General features: G+C 33.3%; 1 protein-coding gene across 2 annotated transcripts; it reads right to left on the bottom strand.

Moving 5' to 3' along the window:
- Positions 1–894: 894 nt before the first annotated feature.
- On the bottom strand, positions 895–10292 carry LOC133190335 (uncharacterized). Of its 2 annotated transcripts, XM_061325897.1 has the most exons (8): positions 10058–10292; positions 9695–9809; positions 6435–6602; positions 6250–6324; positions 4363–4585; positions 3165–3397; positions 2342–2502; positions 895–2092 (listed from the first exon to the last, which is right to left on the bottom strand). In XM_061325897.1, exons 1-8 carry the CDS (start codon positions 10079–10081, stop codon positions 1778–1780), a joined length of 1314 nt encoding a protein of 437 aa, XP_061181881.1. In that variant the 5' UTR covers positions 10082–10292; the 3' UTR covers positions 895–1777. The 2 variants fall into 2 exon arrangements, with proteins under 2 accessions (XP_061181881.1, XP_061181882.1); XM_061325898.1 differs by lacking the exon at positions 9695–9809 and having other exon boundaries at positions 10058–10291.
- Between the last annotated feature and the right edge of the window lie 5556 nt (positions 10293–15848).

Raw genomic sequence — 15848 nt, 5'->3', positions numbered from 1 at the left:
CTTATGACGTTTATTGTCCTTCACAACTCGAAGAAATAAACAATATCAAAGAACAGCTTTGGTGCAAGGGCATATTTAACATGGTAAAATATAGGAAAAATTCTTTTGGAATCTTCCTCTGAAGAACAACAGAGCAATAAATACTGTATACAGGGAAAATTTTGCACCCATTTTATTTTCGCCCCTTTCCCCCTTCTCACAGGTGGGCGATTTAAAACTGGGTGAATTCAAAGAACACAGTATATATTCTAGAACAGAAATGCGACTTGACGAAATTAAAATGGTGTAAAATTGGTTGCAAGTGTGAAAGGGCGAAAATAACATGGTGCAAAAATAACCCTGTATACAGTAATTGTATTCATATAGAAGCATTCACAAATGATGTAGAATCAAGGAGATAAAGGTTCAAAATGGTAATATATAGGGAAAAATATTTCAAAATCTGATGATGAACACAGGGCAATGATTATTCACATTACTATGGAAACATCCTCAGGTAGTGTAGATTCAACTATGATCAAATCATGGCCCCTGGGGACAGGAAGAGGCCCAATACATGTATGTGATCAAAGTTTTACATGGTATTATACAGAAAAAAAATCTTTAAATCTTCTGAAGTACAGCATGGCCATAATTTGTCTTAATGTCCAAGCATCCTCAGGTTGTGTAGATTCAAGTTACTTTAGATCATGGCTCCCAGAGGAAGGGTGGTATCAGAGTTTTTGTCCATGGAAGAGGCCTAATTAATCTTCTTTGTTCATCCTTAGTTTTCATGTAATTTTATTTTCAATTTTTGTTATACATTGTAATAGAAATTGAGAAGCAGAAACTGTTACACTTGTGGCACTGAACCCAATGAAGTCTGTCAACAGATTCACAGATAACATAAATGCATTATTGAGACATGCCAAAAAATTTATTAATAGGACATACTAGTAGTGACAAAATTTCAGTTTTGGGTATATTTCAAAACATCATACAAATTGCACTTACTGCAAACACATATAACTTATCAAATAAGATTAAACAATCACTCAGGTTTCTTTTATTCATACTTATTGATAAGTGAACATAGAGCAACTTCACTTTCATAGAGTTTTAAGCCGATTTTAAAACAACACCATTTTCTCATACAAAAACTCCCCAAGACATGATTTGGATACATTTGGATAACAACATTTGGATAAAATTGCAAAATGTACATACATGTACATTAAATCTATAACCATGAAAAAATAACTTCAAAGGTTCTGAGGGGTTGGTTTTACAAGCTGGACATGATAGAGCTTGTTATCTTTTGCCTGAAATCCACTTTATGTACACCATTCAAAATAACAAGCAACTGAAAAATATTTCTTTTCAATGAATAGTGTAAATGTATCATATAAAGTGTGTACAATATTTGCCTGAAATTTATTTTATGAAACATTCAAATTCATCTATATTCAATACAGCTGATTGAATGGAAAGGCAAATATTCAATGCATAAAAATAATTTCAATTATTTATTCTGGAATTCAATCAAAATGAGAATTTACAAAACATTCAAATCATCTATATTCAATATAGCTGATTAAATGGAAAGGCAAGTATTCAATGCATAAAATAATTTAATATAAACATAACCTTTCAAGCAGCAAATCAAAAAAAAAAACCAAACAAACAAACAAGAATCATACCAAAAAATTTATCCATAACAGAGTAAGTACCAAGAATGGTAATGTGCTTTACCATTTTATGTTAAGCACATGTTTTACAAGTAATTTAAACATAATTTTTAATTCTGTTTGACCTTTTTCTTCTTTTGACCTGATGATTGCGAGCCAGAAGATTGTGAACCAGATAATTGTGAACCGGATAATTTTGAACCAGATGGCTGTGAGCCAGAGCACACCAGAAGCTGCCAGTAGTAGGCCATACCAAATAAACAGGCACCGCAGACGATGACAATATATTCCACATGGTTAGGGAACTTGGTGCCACAGATGGTGTACCAGCTCTGCCCAGGTTTGGGTAGCTTCTTTGTACAATGGAAATCAAAAATGGCCTCATCGTACTTGTCAACACAGAGGTATTTATGCTTCTCCAAAACCTGCATATAGAAATTTGGTCATTATAAAGCATGGAGCTCAAATTTATTGATAATAAATTCAATGAAAATGTTATCCACAGGGAAAGGAAAGTATTTTGCATTTTAGTAAAAACTGTTTTAGATCTATCCTATGGTCAAAAATTATTCCTTTCATGTTCCCAGCTCCAACAGAGTTTATCTTCAAATACATGTACACATATTTTCAATGGAAGTTAGTTTACATATATTGAAATTCAAAGTTAAGCTTACATGACCAAAGGCAGTGTATACAGGGGTGGTTTCCTGACATGAACCAATGGTTTCATGCAAGCCAACCGAAACCTGGTTCTCTGGCTTGGCTGTAAACACCAGGAAGATGTACATGGAGTAGTGGATGACCAGAGCCAAGATAACTTCATTAAAGTAGGATCCTGGAAAATGAAAGTTTGTATCTACAGTAAGTACATGTACATATATTTGATTACTGTATTGTGTACACAACTGTCAAATTACATTTTATACCTGTAGCATTACAAAGTGCTTCGTACATCTGATCACTGAAGTTTTTCAATATCACATATCATTCAAATAGTATCTGTAACAGAGATACGTGTTTGTGCAATCTAATAAGAATCAGACTCTCAGATCTATGCTGTTTACACTCTGTGGGGCGAAGTTCTGGGGTCAATCACTTTCACCCGCCAGAGGATACCTGGTCCCAATGTGGGGGCCAAATTTAACAAAGACATGTTTGTGCCTCCAAATGGATTTGAACCCAGGACCTCTGGCATGCCAGTCCAGTGCTCTACTGATCAAGCTAGAGGATTAACCCACTAGCCCAAGCTAGTAGTATGCTGTGAATCTTACACCACAATACATGTATTTCTGTTCCTTTAACTGAAAATACTGTGATAAAACATTAAATGTTTTGTCTTATTGGGGTTTCATTTTCATAAAGCTTTCATTTTTTTCTTCTGCTTCAAAAACAGTGCTAAACAGAAGTCACTAACCCTCTTCAAGCTTAAAATAACTGACCCAGGTCAACTCAATTATACACTTAATTAAAAAGTAAAACTTTTCTCAATGCACTTACTCTTCTCCTGTTTATTTTTCTCTTTTTCCTGCAGCTCATGCCTTTTGACAGCTGCCTTTCGATCGCCAGCCCACATAATCATGACGTACACAGCCATCTGGATCCAGACACAAACCTCTGTGTGGATCTCGTTACTATCATGGAGAGGATGATACACCGGTAAAAACTGGATTACTCCAAGAGGCATGCCTAAAGTACCGGCTAGAAAGCAAGCCAGGGCCTCTTTCAAAAATCTGAAAGAACAAGATATACATTACTTTAATAGTAATTTAACAAATTTACATACATTTCAACATAAAACAAAGATACAATCCTAATTTGTAATCAAGAACTTAAAATGATACTGGATCAAATTACAGATAGTACTGATTTGACAGAGAAACTAAATTAAACTCTTTGTCTAAATATTTATAGAACAGTTAATACTCGCCCCTTAAAAAAAATGCAAGGCTAGATTGACTTGCAAAAATAAACTATAAACATAAAATATTTTGATATACAGTATCAGGGCTCCAAATTTGGGGGCAAAAACCCTGTTGAGAGAATATAAGTTGTTTGTTTGTTTGTTGTTTAACGCCCCTCTTGAGAATATTTCACTCATATGGAGATGCCCCAATTGCCGGTGGAGGCCTACAATTTTAGACCTACACTGGGAACTAAGGGCCATTGAGCAGTAAGGGATCTTTTTTGTGACAGCACCTACTGCGACACAGGACCTTGCTTTATACAGTCTTATCGGAAGCACCGGTCTCACATCCTGAGTGGGATTCGAACCTGCGACATAAGGATCAACTCCATACATCACGACTCTAGAGCAAATGCTCTAACCACTGCACCACGCAAACCACTATGTTGTTTGTGTACATACACGTACAGTTAAACATCAATTTCTTAAACATCAATGTCTCAACACACATGGATATGTCAAATTGAGTTGGAAGTCCCACCTCCCAACCACTTTTTCTTTTATATGCATACTTACTTCAATATCTTAATTCCGCTATATCTCAAAGTGTTTTTCTAAGCCCCATTGAGTTTTACATACATGTAACAAGGTTTGTATTTTAGATACAGTATAAAATTCAGGATTAGAACTATTCTCTTCTTTAAATAAATGATCAGCTAACTCTTTTTACTGTACTTTTTCCATTAGTAAATACAATTTCTGCAGGTCATTAATATTGATTTCAAGCCTTACCCGGCACTTTGAAGTTTTTCTTCATTCTTTGCCAGCAGCCTGTGGACTCCATAGAATACAAACGTCATTCCTGCAGCAAAGGTTGCATGGAAGTAGTAACTGGTCCAGGGGACCCAGTAATGACGGTCATAGATGTTAGGGTCTGTGTCATGCCAGGTCCACCATAACAGCTTAATGCCCATAATATCATAAGGTATGTCAATCAAGACAACAGATATACCCACTGTAAAGTGATCAGTAGCAATGTTGAAGGTTTGGATATTTAAGAAATGAATTTAATTTTTAAGAATTCATGAGGTACATGAACTACGACGCTTCACGCCTGCATATTTCATGAAGCGTGTGAAGTGTTAGCACTTCATGATAAATATGAAGGCATGAAGCATTGTAGTTCATGTACCTCATGAGTTCTCAAAAATTAAATTCATTTCTTACATTTACATTATTTTTCCTATAACTTGCCACATATTTCTGTCATTCAATGATCATTTTTGAAAAAAAAGTTTGCACTATTTTTTGACTTCAATCACATCACAATGGAAATATTCTTACTCATCCCACGATAGTTCATGAGAACATGTACTTTTTCTGATTTGCAAAAAATCTTAAGGAAAAATATTTGGAAATGAAAATTTTTAAAAATATATTTCATAATATATATAAGATATGATCTTTGAATATATCCATTGCTTGTCATGAAGAAAACTAGAAATATGTCCACAGGACATGAATGCCCCGCCGAGGGTATATTAGTAATGCAACATTTTAACACAAATTGAGAAAAGTGAGGTCAAGGTCAAAGGAAGGGTCAAGGTGAAAAAAATATTGATGCAGTTGAATAACTTACATCAGTATGTATCAGCATATGAAGTTTGACACTAATTTAAAAAAAGTGAGGTCAAGGTCAAAGGAAAGGTCAAGGTCAAAAATTGGTGATGCAGTTGAAAAGGTTACATCAGTATGTATTAGCATATGAAGTTTGATAAAAATATCATGAATGGTTTCTTTAAAACTGAGCTAAACACTAATTTAAGAAAAGTAAGGTCAAGGTCAAAGGAAAGGTCAAGGTAAAAAATATTGATGCAGTTGAATAGCTCTCATCAGTATGTATCAGCATATGAAGTTTGTTAAAAATATCTTGAATGGTATCTTTAAAACTGAGCTAAAAACTTATTTAAGAAAAGTGAGGTCCAGGTCAAAGGAAAGGTCAAAGTCAAAAAATGTTGATGCAGTTGAATAGCTTACATCAGTATGTATCAACATATGAAGTTTGATTACACTATCTTGAATGGTATCTTAAAGACTGAGCTAAACAATAATTTAAGAAAAGTGAGGTCAAGGTCAAAAGAAAGGTCAAGGTCAAAAAAATGTTGATGCAGTTGAATAGCTTACATCAGTATGTACCAACAAATGAAGTTTGATTACACTATCTTGAATGGTATCTTTAAATCTAAGCTAAACAGTAATTTAAGAAAAGTGAAGTCAAGGTCAAAGGAAAGGTCAAGGTCAAAAAATGTTGATGCAATTGCATAGCTCTCATCAATATCTATCAGCATATGAAGTTTGATAAAAATATCTTGGATAGTTTCTTTGAAACTGAGCTTTGAACAGAGCTAAACGCAAAGTGTGACAGAAGGACAGACAGAAGGACAGAAGGATGGAAGATGGACATGACAAACACTATATGCCCCAGCCATATTCATGGCAGGGCATAAAAATGTGTTTTTTGGGTTGTTCACATGGACTTAATTGAATATGCTTATCAATTTAAAAAAAAAAAATCATGAAAAAAGAATTGTCTGTATCAAATAAACTCGAAAATTCAAATATCAACATATTAGATAGCAATTACCGGTAATTAAACACTAAGTAAATACTGTTCTTTACCAGCAAATGGTTCTGCCCACCAGGGGAGTCTGAGGTGGGATACTCCGACAACAGCTGTGTAGTAAAAGAATGTATCTAAAGCGAAAAAAAAAAATCACATATTTAAATGTAAGAGTGACTCACAATTACCATCTTTAGTAAATACTTCAATAAAAGAACTCATCATAATGATAAAACTGACTTACATAATACCATGATATACAATGGTAAACGCTGCCCTGCAAACATCACGATTCCCTGGGCATGCCAAAAGTTATCTATATCTGGTAGGAAATAGCTGACCATTTCTGTTGTTAATCCCTGGAGAAGACAAGCCAACCATAACCATTTGTACCGCCCACCATTACGAAGAGCTGAAAAAGATTACCATTTTTCAATCTACTTGTATATTTACAAATCTGACAGTAAAATTATACAATAAGAAAAGATGCTCAGAATGTTTGCATGCAATATTCAGTGTGAAAGGCAGTATTTTCTGTAATATATTTATTGGGGAAATTTTCTGCAATTGCCTTGTTGTGAGCAAATAAAAATTCTTTCAAGCAATTTCTGAACTATGTTAAATTTTTCAATTAAAAAAAAAAAGAAATGATAGTACAGTTGAACCTCAATGTGTTCAAAAGACAACTGACTTATTTCAACTTATCCAAACTAAATGACATATTGATTTGGGACATGGAAGTTAAAGTGTGAAGAGAAATTCTTTATGCTTTTCTACTTTTTGATCTATTTTGGCAACTAATTTATCACTGTGACACTATATTATTGTGATGGCACACACTGGGTTTATGTAAAAATAAACCACAAGAAACCACAAGTTATTAAAAACAACACACACACAGTTGATGATTGTAAATACCAGAAGTCTCTGATGAGACTGTAGCTCAAGTGGTTTTTACTGAACAAAAGTAGAGAAAGGTAGTACTTGGACTTGAAACTATGGCAACAGCAATAAATAAAATAATGGTCTTTGGTTTAGTCTCTTTCTGAGTCAAGTTTGCAATTGGACAAAAAACTGTGGTAGGAGTAAAATTCTGAAAGATTTCCCAGAAATTTCTATTTTTAGTAACATGGAAACACTTCAACAAAATCAAAAACCAATAAAGAGAATTATGTATCTTAATGTAGTCTACTTGTGCACCAAGTTATATTGAAATTGGACTGAAACTGTAGGAGGCGTTACTGTAGCATTTTGAAAGAATTTCATGTAAATTTCTATTTTAGTAACCATGGAAACACTTCAACAAAATCAAAAACCAATTAAGAGAATTATGTTTCTCAGTGTAGTCTACTTGTGTACCAAGTTATATTGAAATCAGACTGAAAATTTAGGAGCATGGAGCAGGATTTTGAAAGAATTTCACAGAAATATCTATTTTAGTAACCATGGAAACACCCTTCAACTAAAGCAACTAGAACTGTCCAAAATGGACAAATACCCATGGTCTCTGACCAGTAGAGCTAATAACCATGAAGACCAACATTTACATACTGTATACAGGGAAAGAATCTGGGGGAATAAGACGAGCCATGTGCCCATGCCCATTTTTCGACTATGAAAGAACATTTATTGGAAAAAATCTCTCAATTGTTCGAATTTACTTAAGCATTTTTATGTTTGCAGTAGTTCTCAAAATGATATTTATATTCTAAACAAGCTAAACAGTTGACTTTCATTTACTGTCACAAGTGTCTAACATGGGTAGAGACTTCTATTTATTAATCTGCATATTGAGTGTTAACACTTATTGTGGATATATTATAAAAATGTAAACATTGTATATAATGATAGTGGTGATCTAGAAGCGCTTGTAGTAAAAATAAATAAAAACGGGAATAAAAGTATTCAAATATCTAAATTATAATTTTTATCTGGCATTCTAAATAATTTACTGTAAATGAGTTCATTACTACACACATATATATATATATATATATATATATATATATATATATATATATATATATATATATATATATACATGTATATATATACATATATATATATATATATATATATATATATATATATATATATATATATATATATATATATATATATATATATATATATTATTTCCAGTGAAAAATATGTTATTCCTACAGACATTTTTTTTTTAAAGTAAAACAAAATTAACTCCCTCCCCAAAAAATAAAAAAATAAAAAAAAATCATGACTCGAACACTTTCCTCAATAAACGTCCCTTTAAAGAGCTCCTCGCTAACCACTATACCACGGAGTCACACATACATACCCATTCAAATAGCATACAGTTCTCTATATTTAGCAAGCGTATTTGGACTTAGAATTTTTTAAGACCACAGTGAAAATTTAAGTAAGTTAACTGAATTTTTTATGTAGAGTGGGTCTTCATACCAAATTTTTCAAGTGTAAAAAGCAACATCTTTCCATTGCCTTTCATTAATCGTTCTCAAAAAAATGATACGATGACCCACTCTATTTAAGAAATTAGTTATATCATCCAATTTATGTCAGTTTTTGTGAAAATTGAGCGTGATGCCATTTTTTTTGTGTTAATCAGAATCATTTTCGCTGTTACAGTATTCAGGTTTTGTCAAATTTGTATCTAAATGGTTATAAGCATTCCACTAATTCAACAAAAAGTGAATCTTTTTTTTAAATGAATTAACTGATTTTTTATCGATCGTTATGTAGGCATATGGCTCGGCTTATCCCCCCAGTTTCTTTTCGCCTGTTTTATTTTCATGTATTTGCAAGTGTAAGAGTTTTATTTTCATGTATTTGCAAGTGTGAGAGGGCAAAAATAACACACCGAGGTGAAAATAACCCTGTATACAGTACTGTAGTTTGATCTTTAAAATCAAATCTTATATAAAGCTTCATTTAATTTGTATATATTTTATATCTGAGAACATGTACATAAAGTAATGAATTTCTATATCACAGTAAAACTTGATTAGTATGAACAAATTTACAGATATAATCATGATAATAATAGCAAATGTTTTTTTTTTTTTTTTTTTTTTTTTGAGATCCCCAACAAAATTCCTAACAATTTCTTGTAAAATATTGCAGTTATAACAAACTCTGAGATAGTGAACTTAGGGATATAGCAAATTGATTCTGTTTTTCATAGACTACATGAGGTTAAAAATAATGAAATTTAAATCTAATATAACGAATTTATAAAGATCTCAAAATTTTAAATATTGAATTGACAACATTTTTCTTAAGTACATGTATTTATAATTTAATTCATCACAAAAACTTTATTTCTTTGATTTCTTTTTACTTGAAGGAAAACATGTTTAATGTGAATTCATAATTTATATGTACATGTACTTAATGAATTCTTTATTATAGATATAAAACAAATTACAGCTATAGCAAAGTATTCACAGGTTCCCAGGAATTTGCTGTAACTGAGTTTTAACCTACAAGATGCTTGATAATAAGACATACCATGACACAGGCACAATATGGCATTGATTATCATATACACTTCTACTAGCAAGAAGGTGGGATGCTTCTCCAATATATCCTTGGGATTTCGAATTTTCACCCACCATTCAAACTTCTTCAAGAAGATACAAAATTAACCTTTGTTATTATTTGAATTAGACTTTGAACCAGAAATATCTGCAATTTTATGTGAACAAATTATGATCAAAAGAATTCTACTGAACCATATATTTTTATTCAAATAATTTCATGAAGAATGTTTCAATGTTTGTCTATATATTTGTTTATTTATATATATAGAGAGAATTAAATATCAAATGAACTTTTAAAGTCAGATTAAATTGGATTTTTTGGATAACTCACATTTGAGTCGTTTAAACTTAGCATCTTTCCTTTGCTTATCTCTCAATGGAAATCGAACGAGGGGGCAAACTCCAGCCCCGACTTCCTTGCCCTTGGTATTGTGACTACGGCTATTAGCACCTAATTTTGCACACACAATATGCACATAAGAATGTAATATTATACTCTTTTCTTAAAAATTCAATGTAAATTCTAAATGCAGCATCTAGAAATTTCTCCCGGTGCACCGGTTCAGTCGCAGCATAAATTCAAACGGGAAATGAATAACGCGATGTACAATTTAAAGCCGTTCTGACCGATCCCATTTCCTCCGAAATGCATGTAACTACATTTTTTGTTCGATTCTGGTAAACAGAGATAAATCTACCTTTCCACCTTTTTACAATATGTGAAAAGTTCTTTATCAGTGTTTTTTCATGTCCTCAAATCAATTTATTTTTGATAAACCTCTACCATACATGGCCAATCTCTAAACGTAAGAAAAAGTACAATCTGCTTTCATAGAACTACATATAGGGCCTATATATGGTAGAGTCTATTACTTAACCAGTCAAGCAGTTCGGGAAAATTGGTTAAGTAATAGACTCTTCCTATCTGATATAGATATCATAGACCGCAGGTGCTGGGGGAGAGAACACCCCCTCCCCATGTTCCGTAACGTTACCCCCCAGGGTTCTTTGACTTTTTAAAATAAAATATTTTTTCTATGACACATTCACAAAGTATTACAACTGAAAAATCCAAAATATAATCTAAAATTAGCCTTTCATAAAAATTCACACTCTCTGATACTTAATTGTTAAAGGGGGGGGGGGCACTTCAGGTGCTTGTGGATTTATTGAAATCGGATAACTGTCGGGGGAATAGCAGTTTGAAAAATTAATCCTTTATACTGTCACAGCCATCTAGAAAAAATGACGGACAGAGGACGGTCACTTTGCCACCGTATAATCTCGTCCGGTTTCTGACCAGTAGAGTTGAAAGCTAACTGAAAACTAATTATATTTGCATGCTTTCTTTGAATAGCATCAATCATTACTCTGCCATACAAGTATCAATTTATTCGTATATCTTGGAAGAAAACGTGAAAATCTCACATTTTTTTCAGTTTTGGTTTTCATTTTGTTATCATGGTAACCTTGACGTCATTTAGCTGTGCATAATTAAAAGCTTTAACATCATACCTTTCAGAATATATATGAGTTACTTTATGTAAATGTGACTAGAAATACTTTATGTAAATGTGACTAGAAGACTTCCTATTCTTCATCTGAAATTATTTTGCCAGTTTTGCAGAAAAATTGTAAAATCTTTGGGGGTTTAAGGGTTAAACAATACAAATTATGAGGAGAGCCAACACGGACCCTATGAAAACAGAGGTGGGATCAGATGTCATGGAGGAGTAGGCACTTCTTTGGAGACAATTAATGGCAAAAGCTTTGAGGAATTGGATCCTAAGTTCTTCAGTTTTCTCAGAATAACTTTTGAATGAGAGAAGATAGGATTTTCATATTTACATGTACATTACTTACAATACCTTTTAAAAAGAACTATCATTTTTGAATCCTGACCTTGGCCTAGCAGTTTGGCCTACTTATCAAAATTTTTTTCTTTAGCTATAGCTTTTGCTCCAGAAGAATCAGGGCTTTCATATTTTTTTCACATGCGCATTACTTGTAACTACGAAAGCCTATTAGGATCAAAGTACGGTAAAAAAAATTTAAAAGGCGTTATAACGCCTTTTCGAAAGGCGTTATAACGCGAAAAAAGGCGTAATAACGCCTTTTGAAAAGGCGTTATAACGCGGAAAAAGGCGTAATAACGCAAATAAAGGCGTAATTACGCCTTTCCAAAAGGCGTTATTACGCCTTTGAAAAAGGCGTTATAACGCCTTTCCAAAAGGCGTTATTACGCCTTTCCAAAAGGCGTAATAACGCCTTTTAAAAGGCCTAATAACGCCTTTTAAAAGGCGTAATAACGCCTTGTGGAAAGGCGTAATAACGCCTTTTGGAAAGGCGTAATAACGCCTTTTGGAAAGGCGTTATAACGCCTTGTGGAAAGGCGTAATAACGCCTTTTGGAAAGGCGTAATAACGCCTTTTTTCGCGTTATAACGCCTTTTGGAAAGGCGTAATTACGCCTTTATTTGCGTTATTACGCCCTTTTCCGCGTTATAACGCCTTTTAAATTTTTTTTTACCGTAGTTTGATACTAATAGGCTTTTCAATGTAACAGACCTTTCGGATTGTATTATATTTGACCTCATGAACTTGATCTTGAAGTTTGATGCAGATTTGAGAAGCTTTAATCTTTGCCGTAGTTTTTATTCATTCAAAAAATATCTTTTTTGTATGATGGACAGACGGGACAGAACACACAGACAAGACAGTTACAATATGCCATAAAAACTTGCGTTCCATCCACTAAGACACCGAAAGCGGGGGGGAGGGGGGGGCACAATTCTTTGTTTTTCTTATTTCTTCTCTGGTTGTATACTTTTGTCCGCGAGTTTTCTCGGAAACTACTCTGATTACAATGAAACCTTTTTTTATGGTTCTCAGACATGTATAGAAGTGCAGACGGTTAGTTTGCGAGCACGTGCTTTCATGAGTGAAATAACCGGTATATAATAATTGAAATAGTTATAACTTTCTTTTTTTATGAAATACTTTAAAATAATTGAAACGCAGTTAGATATGAATTAGTACTGTCAGGATGGTATGAAAGCTGGTGTGCGCATGCACGTGTGCTTCGATCGCGCTAGATCTATCGGATTGGCTTCTGCAAAAATCTCAATAACATTTTTCTTTCTTTTTTTGGGGGGGGGGGGCTCTGATATTTAAAACATATGTATATATTATGAGGTTTTACAATATGATATATATTAAGGGCCTTAGTTTTCTACAAAACTGGACGAAATTTAGAATATAGATAAGTACAGTGTGTCCGTACATTATGGTATAAAAAAAGAAAGAATATAACATGGACATGCAGGCACGCATGCCGCTGCACGTGTGCTGAATTCTGATTGGCTAATACTTTAATGGCCGTAACTTTCTTAATATACTTTGAAATATATTATATATTAAAGGGGGAGGAAATAAGCACCACCCTCAATTTTACCTGGTCTGGGAACCCCTATCAATCAGATAAAATTAAGCCTGAGATTGGATACTGAAAATTGATTGACATTTTGTTACCTGCTGTTGTGTATATCTTGTATACCTTGGCTGGGGATCGTACCGATCATTGAATTAACATTCAGTCTTTGATGCCTACCGCATACATCGTGATAAAGAAGCAGCTAGAGCTGGGTTTTTTTTCTACTTTATGATAAAGTAATTAGCCATATGTAATTTATATTTAATCAGTCTGTCAAATAATTAAATAAAAGAAAAAGAAAATCAGTCATGTATCTATTTAAATTGTAATTAAGAAAGGGGGGTTCATTTCACTATACAATCTATAATGCGGTATAGATTATCCAAATTTACACGTACATCGATTTTACTTAAAACAGAAAATACTGAACTGCATTGGAAGCATCGTGTAATTAAATTAAATAATAATTCCTTTTTATAATTATGAGATAGTCATATTGACCAAGTTAAAAATTTTAAGACGTGTAATATTTCTTCGAGACATGGTGATGAAAGTTACGGTAAAATAACCAGTTTTAAAGAGAAATAAGCAGTATTATAAAAGCTGTCATAGCATATACAAGTTATGTTTAGAATTATGGATCCCTAGGAAAAAAGTAGGATAAAGTGATTATATTCCCGTTTCGTCTACCTGTCGGAAAAACAATACGCGGATGCCATGACCATTTTTACGAAACATACGTCATGGCTTAATCACATAGGAATTATATTAAAAATATTTATCTAATTTATTATATATTTTCTACAAAATTTAGACTTCAAACAGGATTTCTAAGTTTTAGAGACTTATTCAGGACCGCGCTTTTTTCTACTTTCGTTTTGCGAATGACTGTTTCCCTCGGTGTCGCCAGCGTACAACCACAAATTTGAAATTTATTAACGCACAAAATTAAACTAAAGTTGTCTCCTTTATTCAAACATATTTTTAAAAAAGAATTGAATTAAAGAAATCAGTCTACATAAAAAAAAAAATTAGCATGTTTTATTTCAGAAATTTGACGATCAACATTTCGATTGACCAACACGCGAAGTTAAACAATGTCTTAGGAAAACATTTACAGGAAATATACAGGTAACATCCTGTGTATATAGGTAGGTATACACAAGCCGGCTTGGTTCCCTCGGGGCTTCTCAGCCGTTACAATTAAGCTCCACCCCACACCAAATTTACCTGAGGAAAACCGACCGGTTGAAAACCTCGGCCTTTAAGAGACACTATAGGATGATACATGTTTAAGTGAAAAATAAGAGAACACGTGCAGGCACGTGCGCTGGAATCTGTAGACTAACGTTAATTTTTTGTCATATTAACCTTCTTTAATTCAAATTGAAACAAAACATGGCTATATCGTTCTTTCTTAAATTTCAACAAAACAGGACGAAAATCAGAATCTAGATAAGTACAATGGGTATTATCAAAAAAGAATACAACATGGACATACAGGCACGTGTGCTGAATTCTGATTGGCTAATACTTTAATAATCGTAACTTTCTTAATACTTTGAAATGTTTAGTATATTAAAAAACACTATAGGATGATACAAGTGAAAAATAAGAGAACACGTTCATGCACGTGCGCTGGAATCTGTTGACTAACGTGTTTATGATATATTAACCTTCTTTAATTTAAATTGAAACAAAACAAGACAAAAGTAAATATCATGAGTCCCTACATCAGTTATATGAATACATGCTGGTGTGCTGGATTCCACTTAATTAATGCACAGTATCTTTCTAAGTTTTTGAAATTTTAATTGTCAGTATAAATGACAACTTATGAAAATTCCCGCATGCTCCTACACTGAATTGTAATTTGTAAATTAAAAGCTATACCTGTGTTGCTCTAGAAATTACACGGTACTGAGGTAAAAAAAAGTGTAGGTTTTAATATACCGTATAATTTAAAATAATGAAGCTGTGAGGAAACCCCGGGCACCAGATTAAGAGAGCAGAGAATCAGAGCCGTTTGGAGTACATGTACATCTGTACATTTCAATTGTTTATTCATAGTTTACACACGCCAGGTACAGGTATATGGTTATACACGTACATCCCAATTTGCGTTCGTGTAAACAATAGCTTTCAAACTTCGCCGCTCCATTGACCACAGATTGCCGTTTTTCTTGCCGCTCCATTGACCACAGATATTGCCATTACAAATTTTGTAATTTTGTTTTTCTCATTTAAAATTCATTTTTTTTTTTTTTTTTTTGCAAAATTACTGGGGTGGCGACCGCCGTCCCTGCCGCCCCTTTGCCGACGCCCCTGAAACTCCAAAGTCAAGGTCCAAGGGTCAAAATTGTTGGTACCCAAGGGAAGGTCTTGTCAGAAGGAATACACCTGCGAAATATGAAAACCCTAGCAACCATTCCAAAGATATGGTGAAGGTTAAAATTTTTCAAAAGTAGGTCAAACTCCTAGGTCAAGGTCAAGGTCAAAATTGTTGGTACTCAATGAAAAGTCTTGTCACAAGTAATGCAAATGAAATATGAAAGCCCTAGCAACAACCATTCAAAGTTATGGTCAATGTTGAAGTTTTCAAAAGTGGGTCAAACTCAAAGGTGTCAAAGGCCAGAAATATTTGTACCCAAGAAATATACCTTTGATGTATGAAAGTCCTAGCACTAATA

This window comes from Saccostrea echinata, unplaced genomic scaffold (genome assembly GCF_033153115.1).
Source record: "Saccostrea echinata isolate AGI-Se365-2 ecotype Australia unplaced genomic scaffold, CSIRO_AGI_Sech_v1 ptg000022l, whole genome shotgun sequence".
Taxonomy (NCBI): Eukaryota; Metazoa; Mollusca; class Bivalvia; order Ostreida; family Ostreidae; genus Saccostrea; species Saccostrea echinata.
The sequence above is the reverse complement of the archived record's forward strand: the minus strand, read 5'-3'. Positions and strand labels throughout refer to the sequence as shown.